Here is a 16,741-nt window from a genome sequence, read left to right as displayed (position 1 = left end):
TGTTAGATACCAGCAGCTGGCTCATGCAAACATCCTAGCAAATTACTCCTAAACAAGTGTGTTATGATATAGATAATGAGCTAACAAACAGACAGAAGAATTTTCATTTCATTGCGATAGCTGTAAACATCTCACCTGCTGTAATAAGACTCTACTCCCAGAGCCTCGCGGGCGCTGGCGATGTGCTGCTCCAGTGAGGAGCCGCTGATCACCCCGCCGCCGCTTCCCTCCTGGAAGTCTGACCCTACTTCTGACACGCCCTCGCCCAGATACACCTCATGAAACTTCAGGATGCCTGTGGAGACACAAGGGAGGGCAAACATGACCGGCTGCTTTCAGGTGTTCATGAAGTGAAAAGCTTAATAAGTAATACATGTGTATTACTCGCTCCCCGACAGGAGGGAATATTGGATGGTTTCAACTGGAAGCTGTGAGTGAGGCTACGTGCAGTAGCACATCTGTTGAGCAAAATGAATAAAACAAATAATGTTCAATAAAAGATAAGAGTAGGCTGCCTGTGCCATCTGCTGCCCGCCATGAGAGCTCCGCTGAGTTGCGAGCAGGAACATCAGAGCGGGGCGGGGACGAGCACACTGGGAGATGCAGTACAGGCTGTGTGTGTGTCAGTGCTGCATAAGTGGGTGTGCTTGCATGTAGATTTTGTATTAAATGCAATAAAATGAACACCAGTATATGTGATCCAGGTCTATAGAGTGTGACACTACTGAAGTAATTAGAACCCTTGTAGCCCGCTGTATTGCCTCTTTAGAGCAGGCCATGTTTGTGTGCCAGCTGGATGCCAGGGAATGCCAGGAAGTGACAGACAGGCGATTAGTGAGCAAGTGGCTCCCTCTTAGCCTAGGGTAATATTCAGCACTTTGAAGATCTCCACTGGTCCCTGTAGTGTTCCTCCCCTCCGTATGACTAGTAGTGCTGGGGGGTCAAGTTCATCTGATCGCCTGGGAGCTGGATTTGATCAAATGTTCAGGCTTGGCGTCATGGGACGTGGGTCACGGCTCTCATTTCCTCTCGGAGAGCAGAAGAGAGCCAAAGAACAGTTAACAGTATGGCAGCCACGGGAGTCACGCAACATACACTGTAGTTCAACCACAGCTTCGCTCATTCTCCTTGTGAAACTGGAATCTCACGAGTCATATAAACAAGCTGCATCTTAATCCCTCTGCCTCTGTGTTGGTGTTACTCGGTGTGTCAACACAAGAGACAGAAATGGAGAAGTAGATAAAGAAGTGCAAAAAACACAGCAATACCACAAAAAAAATCAAAAGAAAAACAAAAGAAAACAAAAACAAAAGAGACAGGATGAAAAGAGACAGAGAAATTATGTCTTGTCTTGGTGCAACAGCAAAGCGTTTTCCTGTTGGCATGTGCGAAGATTTTGCCGATGTTGTTTGGCTGCGTCACTTTCAATTAGCATGGTTCATTGGCAGATGCCTTCTGGGGTGAGAGGCAAAGCGGGGGGCAAATCCTAACAGCAGAGTGGCAGGTGGCACTGCCGCTCGGTGTTAAAGCTGGCCTTCTTACCCCCGCAGCTGAGAACAAGCTACAGCCTCAAGCCCTTTTATCCGCTTTGATTTGAACAAGCAAGTCTGTGTGTTTATTTTTGTGTACGTGCTTTCACCTGTGTGGCTGTTACAGCTTAAAACTATGTACAAGAAAGCTGCTTCAACACAGAAGAGATCAGCATTATTTATGTCGATATATTTACAGTATATGTTACATTTTAGTAAATATTTCAGTCCATCCCTGCAATTACATTGTGTTTGTTTGCTTTAGCATCTAGCGTTCACCGAGGAACTATTGTGTTATATTTGTTTGAATATGTTAATGCGGGTATTACAAGAAGAATACATGCTGCGTGCAATTTTTCACAGTGAATATAACAACTTCGAAAGAGAAATAGTAAAAATTGCAGAAAGTCTGTGGCTTAAATGTGTTGAACAAAGAACTGTGAGAAAAACAACTACAATCAGGAGTTATTGGCTAAAGTGTAAAATGGCCAGTCATAGTGGGACCATATGGCCAAATGGTATCATTTCTTTTACCTGAGAAAAAGGGGGAAATTGAAACCAAGTCACCAAATTTAATTGTTCGCATATGGTGGCTGACGGAGAAAATGTCTTAAGGCAGAAAAACAATAACAAGAGGACAGACATGATAGGATTTCAACACCCCAATAAAAACAATTTACAACCTGAGCAGCAGCCCAAGCAGAGTCGGTCCTTACCCGCTCCTGGAGCCAGCAGCCAGCTGTACAGGTAACCAGCCGCCATGGAGAAATAAAGCACCAGGGCCCTCTGGCTGTTGACGGTGTCCAAGATGTGCTCCACTGTCACTGGGGTGTAGGGGTCTGATTCCTGCTGGCCTGTCTGCCTCTCTACCAAGAGGTCGGCGAAGGCTCGCGTACGACCCCGCTCCGCCACCGCCAGAGCCTCATCATGGTGGCCTGTGTGTGTATTTGGAGATCAATGCTGATTAATAGCTAAACGCTAAAAGTTAATCTTTCAACAAACTGAAGGAGTGAAGGTATGAGAAGTGTCTATCTATGGGTGTCATACCTAGGCTGACAAGGACCCTTTGGAGTGCCTGGTAGCAGGAGGTTTGCAGGTCAAACAGGGAGAGTTTATAGTCCGTGCTGTGCTGGGCTTCATGGCGGATGGTCTCAAACAGTGCAGAAGCCCGGTAGAGCTGAGGATAAACAACAACAACAACAACAATCAGATATTCTTTGTTTGTTCACTAACAAAGTAAAACATCACACTTCGAATCAGTTCTGATTATTGAGGGAAGCATCACCGCTTGATTTACAAGTTTGATTCCTACTGGGTTGACCCATGCTAAAATTGAAGCTACAGTAAGACACTGTGGATAAAATTCATATACAACAAGCATGTATGCTTAGACTTCTGAAGAATGAGAATGATTGTGGCCGCTAGATGGCACCATCCCACCTCACTGGTCACCACTGAGGAGACCTGCTGCCTTCTAATCCTGCCTCTCTCCCAACTGAGGAAAGTACTGTAATGTAGCTTGATGAATCGCCTCCCAACACAAGTAAACCTCTCTTCAGCTCTTATTTGCCTCGACATGGGAAAGGGCGATGAGGAGCTAAACCATTAACCTGGACATCTTGGACAGACAGGAAATAAATGCTTTGTGAAGTCAGTAGGCCTGTCTGTGTTATTAGACCTTTCTCTTCAGTGCCAGATGTTGGATTGAGAGACGGAGAGAGACAATGGAGAGGTGGGGCGGCACGCGGTGTTGCACATTGGCCGAACAGAGCTACCCAGGACTGCTGATTCATGGGAGCCTTTATTGATTTCCTATTTCTGCGCCTATGGCGGCCCCGTAGGGTGACTGGGACTGCTATAGAGCCACTCTCCGGGAGTCCGGGGCCAGCAGAGAGGGTAAAGCACTCTGCTCACACTGCTTGACCACAGTTCAAATAAGACAAAGAGCTGCAGTGGAGAAAAGATTGTTGGTGTGGATGAAATGGATTCTATCAGCACAATGGGTTGGGTAAGAGAAAGAAAGAGCTCGTGTGTTTCTTGTGCGCACACATAATATGCATACACTGTAGCTCGTCTGGCGTATCCCAAGGTCATGCAGGAAAAGTGTGTCAGAGGGAGTGAATGGGGAGAGTAGAGATCAGCATAGAATCAGCGAGCTCTGCTGCATTAGAGCTAGTAGATGGAGCTGCTAGTCTCAGGCTGATTCTGCTGATAGGACTGTGTGGACGGATTGCTGCAGTGCTAGTTTAATCTGTTAGGCTCGCAGATATCCCTTTAAGAGTGAATCTAATTTCTCACGGCGCCTTTCCTCTGGGCTTGACCCCTCCTGGCACAGATGAAAGGGAAACAATCCCAAATGTGCTGCGTCCGCAACAGTGACTCGCCTTGGCTGTGGTACAGGTGAAATCTGCTACATTCTTCAGCTGCTATGCATTCAGATGGCACTCTCGTGTTTTACCGTCACTGACACTTACATGGCTTTTATCTGACATGTTAAGTGAATGTCAATGTCACAGTGAACCCGAACCAAGCTTGATACACACTAATGATTTTTGTAAAGTAACCTCCTCGTAATCTCTCTCTCTGTTTGACAGATGATATCAGAGGTAAAAAAAAATCCACAGAATACCACTGATACTTAAGTAAACCTGAATTTATTGATTCATGTTCTCCTCAGATATATGAAGGGAACGTGCACTGTAGAAATAGCTGATTAGAATCAGGACACGTCAATCTGCGTGACACGGTGAAGAGCGGGATCACAGCTACGGTGTTAAGCTTCAATTGGGTTCAAATATATAGAGAATGAGGAACAGGAGGTCAAGTACACTCATTCTTCCACACCTGTGGATGCTTTATGAATTTCAATACAAGCCTACACAAATGAGGTTTGAAGTGGGTCGGGGTGTTTACCAAGGTCATCTGTAGCAACAGGCCAGCTCATGAATAACCATTTGATGTGTACTCTGAGGACAACAGTGTCCTTTCCCACCACCAATTCGCCCCGGGGGCTACAAGCTGACACAGGGAGAATCGCTGTGGTATATGTGGGCAAAACACTGGATCTCTGTATGTTACAACAAAAACAACACAATGTTAATATGCACTACTAAGGTCTTAAGGGCACGCGTTAAACTGGAAAGCAAACACGCAGTGGAAAATATGTTGCATCGGCTTGCTAGAATAATATTTAGCTTTAATTGAACACAAATTCCTCAATATGACTCATGAGCCTCCGCGCTAGTCACCACCTTGGTCCAGTCTTTCTTTTCCAACTCCTGTTGCAGATAATTGCAAACAGACAAAGTTACTTTTTTGACAGAAAAAGGAGAGCTATCTGGGTCACATAGATGTACGTCGTGTGCGTGTGTATCATAACAGAAATGTTTTGGACTAGATTTTGAAAATGAAAGCAGCTGAATAACATCCCCACAGACACACGTGACAGCCACTGCTGTTGGCTGACTGTTCACAGACTATACGTGGATACACAAGCTAAGGGTAAAAAAAAAAAAAAAAAAAATCAAATCTTGAGCTGTGGTGTGTGGACAGACTGCAAAGAGAGATGTTAAGGGGATATTCCATGCTTGCCAGGTGGGCAGTGGGCTGAAGAGGAGCGAGAGTGTGTGATGCGGAGGCTTGGGACTCCTGAGACCATGCACGTACTGTAGATACAAAAAAGAAAATCTTCAGTCATCTGTCGCCTGTCTGCTGAGACGACAGCATTTACCAGCTCAACAGACTCCACAGCATATTGCCAGCAGCCGTGTTCGAGCTCTATAGCCACCTCTCCTTTATCTTCTCCTCCTGTTGTTCTCTCTCTGTCCTCTGGGCTCTTTCTTTCATCGTAAGGGCATTACTGAAAACTTATATTTCACACTCCAGGTGTTTGGACGTCTGCTTCCTGCTCTCATTTGTAATCTTTGCCGACCAACAGATGTGTGCTTATTAGAGGTCAGTTTTAACTACAAGAGGTGCTGGATTTGCTGGAGGGAGTCCAGATGGAGGATAGGATAGGAGAGGAGAGGAGACAAGAGGAGAGGAGACGAGACGAGAGATGAGTCAAGGTGAGTCGAGGCAAGAAGAGGAAGGCGAAGGAGATGCTTTACCTGATGTTGGGCCTCCTCCAGATTCCCACTGGCCCACAGAGAGAGCCCGAGACGATGGCGGATCTTCGCCTCGTCCTCACGCCGAGCCAGCTGCTCTGCAAGCCGCAGGCCTGTCAGGAGGGGAGGAAACGGGAGCAGGCGAGAGTACAGGAGAGTCAAAATTATTCAGAGCAGGCAGACTCTTAGGTATCTTTCAGAGTAACAGATGTAAGCATAGCGTGGTACTGATGTTCTGACAGCGAACAGGTTTGGATATTTGGCCCCAGTTGTAAGATACTGCTCACACTGGGGCTACAACACACACACACACACTTTCTTCTGCCATAGAGGGAAGCTGTTAGAGCACTAATCGGACTGCATAGTAATCAATGCTAAGCATCGACTGGCTGAGCAAACACAAACACGCGCTTAATGCTTGCAGAGAAGAAGTCAGACAATATCACAAAGACGTCTACAAATATTTGCAAACACATTGATGAGCTAATAATAGAGCGTGTGCAAACTCGCGGTGCAAAAGTCGACTTAATTGTGATATTTTGTGTGAGAGACTCTCACAGTTGTTTGGGAAGCCAGAGGAGGTTTAAATGTGTGTGTGTGTGTGTCTAGGTGTGTGTGCTCAGTGAGAGCGCCTGTGTCAGATCACCTGGCGAGCGCGCGGTTTGTTTTTCACTTCCAATCCCTCAAGCAGTGAGGCGTATGTCACATCTTTGCATGTGTCCTCAGTCTGGCTGCCGAGTACTTGGTTCTGCCCAATTACTGAGATGAAAATGCCACTCCGCAGAGGACAATGATGAAAAAAAAACGACAGCTGCTGGGCCACATATCACCCACAAGGTGCTAAACGCACAGCAAGCAGTCTGCCGTTTGCAATGGGCTATTGCTCATGCACAGTCTCAGTTAACGCGGGCTCTGGTATTTGCAAGTCCGTTCTCTCCGCTCGCTTGTGCGACGGAGGGGTCTAAACATGCTTTTGGTCAAAGAGAGGAAGAAAATGGGCCAAGCCACCCTCATCCGAGTCTGCTTTCCGCGGCATTCCTGGAAAACAGTCTGTGGCTGGACCAGATAAGCCAAGAACAGAGAGCGTGACCCGAAAACAGCCAGCCTATTCCGCAAGACCCAGCACACCACGCAGCCATAGACTTCATGGCTCCTCCATGGCCACGTTAGCCGGCAGCCTTTGAAGCCTGCAACAGTCTCCCCTCTCGCCTTATCTTTCCACACACCCTCCCCTCTGTCTGCCCTCTTCCCCCATGCATCTGCTGTGCTCCTCGCTCTCTCCCTCTACCTCCCGTATTCATTTTCTCATCTCCGTTCCTGTGTCTCTGGCCCCCCCTCTGCTCTCTCTACCTGTTTCATCTTGACTGTGGTGGCAGTGCTTGCGGGTACTCGGCGATGCTTAGGGCTCATTAGGCGCTGGAGCAAGAGAGAGGAAACAGATCTAAATTATCCTTTTCATTCTCTGACAGCCTCACCCCTCACTCATCTCAACTCCGGCTCTGAGCCTTTCATCTGCGCGCACACACAACCTCACACAAGAAATACTTTCTTTCTCTGAGCTGCTCTGTGATAGTTCTTTATGATCAAGCCTGAATGTCAACCAACTCTATGTTTTCTTTATTCTCCAGTTGACAGTGAAATAATACATGTGAATTATGACTCACGCCGATCTCTGTCTTTCCCCTACGCCCGCCCGCCCGCCTGCCATTCTCTTTCTTTCTTTCTTTCCCTCCATCCCTTCTTTCCTCCCCAACTCTCTTATTCCCTCTGTTCTCCCGCCCTGTATCATTCAGTGTCTGTCACTGTCACCGCGCGTGCCTTTGGTGCGCCCCGCAGGCACAGTCACGTAGCGGCGGCTGACACGAGGATGTGGCCGTGGCTGGCTGCACCCTGAAGAGCAACTAGAGAACACTTTAAAGGCTGCTTGACAGCTGGGTGAGAGATTCTCTGCAGCCCCTGAGGCCCGCGCACCTCTGGCTTCAGACACAAGCTTTAAATGCAGACACCACATACACGTGCGTTGGAACAAGGCAGCGAAATCTCATGCACTGTGGAACCGCAAGTGCGTTGCGCCGGAAACAAAATACCCAGGCTCATGACAGCGCAGTACTCTTTGATCATGACCACATGTGGAAAAGAGACAGTGTGTCATATACAGCAAGTGTAGCATAAACTATTTTTGTAGAGTAAAAATCCTGGAGACATTTTCAGGATACAAATTCTCACTGCTGTGACTCCCTCTTCTCCACTCCACTCCACCTCTGACTAGTCTAAACACTGAGCATGATGGGAAGTGTGACACTGACACCAAATTCATAAAGAAAATTCACATTGGTAGTAACAGTACAGACATTTGCATTAAGTTGAGAAGTAAATATTGGTATTTGTGAGAGCTTGCTTAATAATTTATGAGATAATGCTACAATAGGCTAGGTTTGTTTTTCCCCTTAATCAGATCAGGCTAGGGCTGGGCAATATATCGATTATATATTGATAGTGTGATACAGATATTGTAATATGTAAGTATATAAGTGTTGTTTCTTTCTGGTTTTAAAGGCTGCATTTCAGTAAAGTGATGTAATTTTCTGAACCATACTGTTCTAGCTCTTCTGTTATTGTCTTTACCCTCTTAATTATTATATCCACATTACTGATGATTATTTATCAAAAATCTCATTGTGTGAATATTTTGTGAAAGCACCAATAGTCAATTTTACAATATCGTTGCAATACCGATAATTGAGGTATTTGGTCAAAAGTATTGTGTTATTTGATTTTCTCCAAATCGTCCAGCACTAGATCAGGTCACTTCATATTGTCTTGTTTATTAAAATATATTGAGGTGAAGTGAAATATTTGTCTGTTTTGAGCCTAAGAAGTAAATAAATAAAATAAGAGAAATAAAAGCCTCAAAGATCTACAAAAGTTGAAAGAAAAAACAGTATATCAGCTGCTCATTATGCCACCAGTCAAACCCCTACTGCCACTTTAACAGCAACCAACATCCAAGATTTATAGCATAAAAACAGACACACTGAGAACTGTGAGGGGTCCATATATGATGATGAAAGGTCATTTCACACTGTGATACTTATCATCCAGCTGCATTAAGATTTATATGCCTCCTGACAAGCTGTCCAAAGTCCTAGCTACTCAAATGTGTTTTATTACAATTATCAGTGTTTATAACACTGCATAAGATCATCATTTATATAGTCTGTATATGAACCTACAATGTCTGTTTTGTCTTACACACGACTAAGGCCCCTTTCTTATAGATTATGCAGATAATTTATACAAGCATATGGTCTGTTCGTATGCAAATTATATAAATTCTACATTTTCTCCAGTAGGGTATATTCTGAATATTCCATATTTGTTTTTTATTTCTATTCTGCGTGAATCGATATACCACTTCATTTTTACAGGTTCAAATATTAAGCATCAAGTACGTTTTGACCAAAAACAGTCTCTGCAGGTTAATGTTGTATTGTTATTCCATTAGTTGTGGTTCCATAAACGAAGCGTGTAGAAACTTTAATACCTCCATTAGTCGCTACAATGACGGCATTGATTTAATGACACCGTCGCGTTAATCGTTGAAAAGTGCATCTTGGTGTGAAATGCCTCTTTTGTTTAAGATTGAGACAGCGATGTGCAATGTCCTTTAATGTAAAAACACAGAGAGATAACTTGGGGAGCAGTGTGAACACTTGGAAGTGACAGAAATTATGTCTAGCTATCAGCAAACTAATTGGTGTCTTCACGTGTCTTCCGCTGTAGCCTTGTCACTCCGTATTACTGCGCAACACAGACTAACCATCAGACAAACACACATAAATACACACGCACTGATTTGGAGGTCACATGTTGTCAACGGTATCTGCACTAGTTCAGAGCTGCCTTTCTATCCCTCCTTCCAATTAATCTTTTTCGATAAACAAAAAACAAGCAGTGCAGCATGAAGAACAAAAAAAAACACAACAACACACACAACTAGCAGTAGGAGTAGAAAAAATAGAAAAACTGAAGGGAAAAAAACCTTGCCAACTTTTCGGTCTGGGTAGGTTGGCCAGAAATAATTGGCTGTCAAGGATAGTGAAGGCACTGTTCTTTTTCACAGCCAGACCGAGGAACAATACAAGGACAATGCGGGGGACAACAGGAGGACAGGGTGGAGACAGAATGGCCTGTCGCCTTTGTTTCCATTAAAGCTCAACAAGCAGGCCTGCAGAGGGTGTATGGGTCACTGCAGGCCCGGCTAACTCTAATAGAGCGGACGGAGGAGCGGTAGAGGAGATACATTCCTGTTCCCTTGCATTCACTCCCCGCAGGGTGAAATATACAACTGTCCTCTTGCACGAGCTGCAATTTTCCCGGATTCAAACAGGGTTTGGGTCGTAAAAACGGCGGGTGTGCCTGAGAATGAGGTCCGCCAATGGGCACGGGCGAGGCTGGTGGTGTGGACATTCAGCTCACATCCATGGACGCTCTCACTTATCACATCCTCGGTGACAAACCCTTCCTGCACTGTCACTGACATAATGAATTTTCGAGGGCAGGCAAGCTGCAGGTTTTTATTTCACCATAATCTGCCGGGGACAATGAAGCATGAGAGGCAGGAGTCTGTCAGCCACTGTGTGAAAAGATCCTTTGGCACCTCGCTGCAAAGAACCCTCTGAGAAAAGTAGATATAGAGGTGTGAAGAACAGCTAGGAGTAAACAGGAAAAATGCCTTGGCGTGCATCCTGATGGGTTTGCACAGACACACACACACACAAATGCTGGTATACCTATACAGCATAGAAGACAACACAGACGCATAATACGCACACAAAATCCCCCTGTGCACTTATAACACATAAGCACAAACACACACACATGCACACAGACTAATAAAAATGTGGCAAAGGCTTAGCAACAAATAGTCTCTGCATTTCATATTCATGAATTCACAAACTCTAAGCCTATCAGCTCAGGCAACAAAGGCAATCCTCTCTCCCGTTACCCCAGACTCACTCACCTTCCTGCAGGTACATGACAGCTTGTGAGTAGTTTTGCAGTGCGTGGTGTGTTCTCCCCAGGCTGCCATAGGCCAGTGTCTTGGCAGCCAAGTCATTAGTCTGAGCCGCCACGCTTAGGTGCTGCTCCTGGAACACCACTGCCCGCTCGTAGTTTCCAAGCGACTCGTAGGTAAGGCCCAAGTTCCCATAGGCGCGGGCCTGGCGCGCGGGGCTGCCCGTTTCCTCTGCGATCTCCAGGTCACTTTGATGGCATCGCAGGGCTGTCTCGTACTCTCCCATAGATTGATACACAACGCCCAAACCGCAGCTGGCGTCGCCCTCCAGTAGTCGGTCCTGGGTGTCGCGGGCGATGGCCAGCTGACGCTCCAGACAGGAGATGGCCTGCTCGTAATTTCCCAGCTGGCTGTGCAGTGCGCCCAGTTCGCCGTAGGCCTGTGCCTTGCCTCCACACTCCCCCAGCTCGTGAGCCACTACAAGCCGCTTTTCGAAACACACCAGCGACTGCTGTAGGTTTCCCATGGCCCTGCAGGTACAGACAGAAAACCAATGAGATCAGGAGGGAGATATGTGAGATAAGAAAGCAACAAGACAATCTCAAAGAAAAACTGTCATCGGCTTTTTCTGTCCAAATTTAGCAAATACTGAGATATTTTTAATGCCCTCAACACTCTCTGCTTATCTCATATCTCGGGGCAAATGTATTCTGGATTATCATATAGATATTATTCTCCTGTAACAGAGTACTATTAGTGTGTCCAACACACTCCTGATAGCTGCTGATGTGGACTGACTGGAAGGCTATATGCGAAATGTCTGAGCACTGAATTTATAATTGAGGCTGTGTCTGAAGAGTAACACTGTCTACCCTCCTTTAACACGAGATGGGTCATCATCTGTCAAAGGATCCTCGCTTCCATACTCTGGTGAATGTGTTGACAGAGTGGCATTCATCCCATCCCGGCATTTTGTTCGCCTTCACAGCCTTCAAACAGACTTTATTCACACGCTCAGGCACACCGACAATCGCCGGATGCCGGTTCAAATGGAGCATTAAAAGAATAAAAGCCTTAAGCTTAATTAATGTTGTGTGATAATATATGTGCTTGACTAAGAGCTGTTAGGAGACGAGAAGGGTTTGAGTGCGATGTCTATTATTCCCCCCTGAACTCATGCATGGCTAATACTGCCGTGTGTGATTGCTGTGGTGCCATGCTGATGCCGCACAATAAGAAGAAAATCATCTACGAAATGAGGATTTTCAGCAAGCCTTTCGTGTTTTATTTTGCAGCGTAGTCTCCCGGGATGCTATCAGCTCTTTGAAGCATAAGGAGAAATAGAAAGGGAGAAAGAGACACGAGATGTAAGAGGTTGCCTCGAAATAACTGCGCTTCTCAGTTTCAGACGTCTGTGTGCCAAAGCCTCTTTGCATACAGATAAGGCCGGGACCACTGACGAGGCTGCTGCTGAGACAGCTAGCACTAGGCTCACATCCAGGCTTTGCTCACCAGCAAGGTGTCTCTAAACTATGGTGGTCCTTTATAGTGAGCGCGAGGAAGAAAATAAAATGCAAAGTAGGATTACTGTGATTATTAGTCAATACAATTATCTGCTACTGCGACGGCTAGGGGATATTGATACTGGAGTGTGTTTTCTAGCTGTGTGAAATAGTGAATTTGAAACAGGATGCCTTTCATTTAAAGCAGACTCACCTGTGCCCATTTCCTAAGCCTCTGTAGGCCTTCTCCTGGTCCTGCATGCGGTTGAGGCTCTGAGCCACTGACAGATACTGGTCATAGTACTTGATGGCCTCCTCAAAGTCTCCCAGCGCCTCATAACAGTCTCCCAGGTTCCCATAGGCCCTGCCCCTGTCCATCATTGCCTCGTTGCCACTCAGCTGCTGTAAAGTGGCCAGCTGCTGCTCCAGGTAGCCAATAGCCTCCTCCATCACGCCTACATTCATTTTAGTGATGCCCATATTTCCGTACACCTGAGCCTCCACGACGGGATCCTTCAGCCTCCGCCCTAGCTCCAGTTGCTCTTCGTAGCTCTTAAAGGCCATGGCGTACTTCCCCAGGGCCATGTAGACAGCAGCCAGGTGACCGTGGGCTTTGCACTCTCCCGGCACGTCGCCCAGCTCTTGATACACCTCCAGCTCCTGGGTGTGGTAGCCCAGGGCTTTGTCATATTTCTGCACGAGTCTGTAGGTGGCCCCGAGGGCGGCATAGGCACAGGCCTCCATCCTACGCTCCTTAACCTGAAACCAGATAGAATATCAGCACGAGGGACGTGAGTGAGTGATATCGACATTACATTCCACATGACATTTCCTATTTATATGATGAATTGTTCTAGTATATGTTGTGCTACATTTATTGTGTGTGTGGGCGTACCTGGTGAGCTAAGGCCAGTTGCTGCTCGTAAAACTGAATGGCTCCGGCCACATCTTTTTTACAGACAAATATGTCCCCGAGGTTCCCCAGAGCTCTGAAGCGAGCCTGTGCATTGTTCAGGGACTGGGCCAGCGACAGCAGGTATTTTTGACACTCCTCCGCCTTAGTGAAGTCTCCCAGGGCCTTGAACGCCAAACCGAGGTTACAGTATGCCTTGGCCTGGCTCAGTTTGTCATGAAGGTCCTTGGCCAGAGCTAGGTCTTGCTCGTAGTATTTGACGGCGTCCTGGTAGTTGCCCAGACAGTAGTGGGCATAACCCAGGTTGTGACAAACTTTCCCTTCGCTCTCCATGTCTTGGAGGTCGGGGGACAAGCGGAGGTACTGCTCGTAGTAGGGCACGGCCTGAGGGAACTCTCCTCGAGAGCAGTGGAAGTTGCCGAGGTTGCCCAAAGCCCGCGCCTCGCTCTGGACGTCTCTGAGCTCGCGAGCGATGTTGAGGTGGTTCTGGTAATGTTGCAGAGCGCGGTCATGGGCTCCCAGGGCTTGGTACGCTACAGCCAGGTTTCCATGAGTGGAGGCCTGCGACGCCCTGTCATTGACCTCCATGGAGATCTGCAGCTCCTGGCGGTGGTAGCGGACAGCCTGGTCAAAGGCTCCCAGGGCGTTGTAGGCGTTACCCATGTTACCATAGGATCGGCCCTGAGCAGCATAGTCATTCAGCTCCTGAGCGATGGCCAGGTGTGTTTTGTGGAGTTTCAGTGCAGTTTCATAGTCCCCCTTCATCTGGTGGATGATGCCTGTGGAGAAGGGAGAGAGCGCAACAGCACGAAGTTAAAGACCCATTCGGGGGGAAATTGTAATTGAGTGAAATTCAAGTGCCTAGTCAGCTCTTCGTGTACAAAACAAGTCATTTGGCTGTTAAAATATGCTCTCTGAGCCATCTGTTCTCTGCTTACACAACACGCTCTTCCACAGAATTATGGTCATTAAAACGTAGTGCAATCAAACAGAGTTATTGTACCACCAAAATAGAATCTTTTGATTGTCTAAACTGCCTTTGATGATCGTGTCTTAGAGGGATTTAACAAAACCAACAACTTTTCCACAGGGTTGGAAATGGTTACGAGAGAACAGGAAAGAAAGACAGAGGAAGTAAAAGTGGGGGGAGAGCTTGAAGAGCTGATGGAAAGCTCAGCAAACAACTTTAGAAAAACGAGATAAGTGTGGAGAAACAATAAATAATGGAGGAGCCGGTGCATTGAGAGTATTATCTCTGATAAAATACCATCCTCTGAAAAATAATAGCTTTACCCCACAGCCAGGCACACATACATACACACAACATCCAAACAAAATGTGCTCCCACGCCCACTCATACACACTGACTAATACACAGCAGAGAGTAAAGAGACATCACAGCATATCTACCGTATATCTCTCCTCCTTCCTCCTGAGACTCACCGCTAATCTCTGGGTCTCTCCTTTTTTGCATCGTCACCCAGCTTTCAATGATAATAATTGAGAGAAGACAGGATGGCTGCAGGCTGGTGGATGGAGACTGAGAAACCAGCTACAAGGCAAATAACTTCATCCACCAGCCTGGCCATCATTGCTTTGCTGCATCAGCACGGAGACTAATGGGCCACTAGGACGGGGGTTACAGCCGCTGATGGGACACCGGGGATGGAGAGGGCTAGAGTAGGTGGGAACCGGGGGGGCGGAGGGGGGCTCTGTGGCTTGTGGTGAATATGCGATGGTGCCGCCGGGATTAGTTACCGCCATGTGTGTTTTCCCATTTATTTCATCCGAAACCTGCCACATTACGGGCCTGAACACAGGCTACATAAACAGTGGGAGTGAAACTAAACAGACGGCTCGAACGACTGCAGAAGTTGAACGATAGATGTGGCTATGCATTCAGATGTTGGCTCAATTAAAATGAAGCACATTAGGCCAACGAGAAAAGGGGAAAAAAAGCTTTGGCGCCTCTGAAGTATGAGCCACTGGGCTGTATATTGGTTTGACACATTACCAGGTATGTATGGATATTAATACATTTATACATACAGTATATACTTTTGTAGGTTGGTGGACACGGAAGAAATCCATACGGAGTGAAAGATGCATCATGGGTATTTCACTCTAAATCAAGCCTAAATGAGGAGATTAGTTTCAAACTAAACCTGCCTAAATTGGGTGTCTGAGAAGAAATCTAACAGCTTTTTCTGCAGACAGATTGGATTTTTTGCTGGGAAAACATCATCAAAGATTCTCTGCCTACTTAATTCAGACCATGATTCAGCATGCAGCAGACACCTACTGACAAATCAAAACCTGATTTGCTGTTTGTTTGTTTGTTTGCTTGCTTGTTTGTGCTCTCAGGTTAAAGTGGTACAACCTGAACTCTGACCTTGTAATCATCAGGTCGCCGCCCTGAGGAGTTGGTATGCTCGGCGTATCACAGAGTAGAACACGGAGAGAAGCAGCGCTGCCAAATAATACGGGAAGAATTCAGATTGAAAATGACATAACTGTACAACGAGTGGTTCTTTGGACTATGTACAGGAGAAATACTGTAAAACTGTCTTTTGCTTGAGCCAAAATAAATTAATGAGGCGTTTGGTCTTTAAGGTTCCACTAGCAGAGACATTTCCTCCACCTTGGACAAACCCCTCAGCTTTGCCTTTCTTGGGAGTCTCTCCTAAGAGTGGGAGCATGTTAAGATTCACAGCAGGCTAGTTGGAAGAGCACTGACAGCTCTCGCCACAAAGTCACTCCCAAGGTTATGCTTCCCCCAACGGAGGCTGATCTTTCTGAGGATATAATGCCTACTGATGTATTACCAGCAAACATGTTCCATGCTGCAGGCTAAAAATGGATCTGGGGCTCGGCGATGGACGGAGGGGTAGGAGAGACAGCCCGGGACAGAGGCTGGGGGGTGTATGGCGGGGTCTGAGGTTGGGCTTGGAAGCTGCAGCCAAAATTGCCATAAGCCTTAGGCTATGCCTGGAGCCACACTTGAAGCAAGAAAATATTTTCTGCCCTCCCCCCCATATGGCAAGAGGATTAGGGAACCCTCTGGGAATAGCATCTAGCAGGATAGTAAATAAAACCGTACCAAACGTGCCGGTAAATACTGCTGAAACACAAAAATTTGGAATTAGTGCGGGTATTCTGGCTGAGGCGGTCACTGTGGTGTGGTATCCAACTGAAAATGACTCCAATCAGATTCAATTTAATTTGAGTCTTAACATTGTAAGTCTGTGGTGCATACTAAATGCACTTGACTGTAACATATTAAACAATACGCCTCAATTATTTCTCTTTTGTGCACAGCTTGAGACGACGCCTGTGAAAAACATTTCACACAGGGCCCTATCCATCCATAGCCCGCTCCATCCCCCCATAACCAAAGACATTAAAAGCATGGCAATGTGTTGTCACTTTTCATTACACAGCTGGCTGTACATAGAGGGATATGCAGCAGTGATGACTTTGAGGGATGGTGTCTTGTTCTGAGTAAATCACTGTGTCATTCTTCCAGGGAGCTGTGGAGGTCCAGAGCGCTACAGTCGGCTAAGAGGATTTCACCAACAATGGTGCGGCTGCCACTGGGCCAGCGTGATACTAGGAATAGAGCGGAGATGACCAGCCTGAGCCCGAAATAATGACTTGGGTGTGTTCCTCATTTA

The 16,741-nt window shown here is 46.5% G+C and overlaps 1 protein-coding gene across 3 annotated transcripts in view; it reads right to left on the bottom strand.

Moving 5' to 3' along the window:
• The window catches only part of LOC119492824 (tetratricopeptide repeat protein 28-like), a 177,878-nt gene that overhangs the window by 13,746 nt on the left and 147,391 nt on the right, over positions 1 to 16,741 (bottom strand). For all 3 annotated transcript variants that reach the window (XM_037777600.1, XM_037777599.1, XM_037777602.1), the window contains 7 exons: positions 13,050 to 13,846; positions 12,369 to 12,913; positions 10,659 to 11,182; positions 5,639 to 5,748; positions 2,577 to 2,706; positions 2,246 to 2,464; positions 136 to 295 (listed from right to left, as the gene is read on the bottom strand). In XM_037777600.1, the coding sequence (XP_037633528.1) occupies positions 136 to 295; positions 2,246 to 2,464; positions 2,577 to 2,706; positions 5,639 to 5,748; positions 10,659 to 11,182; positions 12,369 to 12,913; positions 13,050 to 13,846 (2,485 nt within the window). The remainder of the gene's footprint in view (positions 1 to 135; positions 296 to 2,245; positions 2,465 to 2,576; positions 2,707 to 5,638; positions 5,749 to 10,658; positions 11,183 to 12,368; positions 12,914 to 13,049; positions 13,847 to 16,741) is intronic.

This window comes from Sebastes umbrosus, chromosome 8 (genome assembly GCF_015220745.1).
Source record: "Sebastes umbrosus isolate fSebUmb1 chromosome 8, fSebUmb1.pri, whole genome shotgun sequence".
Classification (NCBI taxonomy): Eukaryota; Metazoa; Chordata; class Actinopteri; order Perciformes; family Sebastidae; genus Sebastes; species Sebastes umbrosus.
This window is presented reverse-complemented; position numbering and strand designations above follow the sequence as displayed.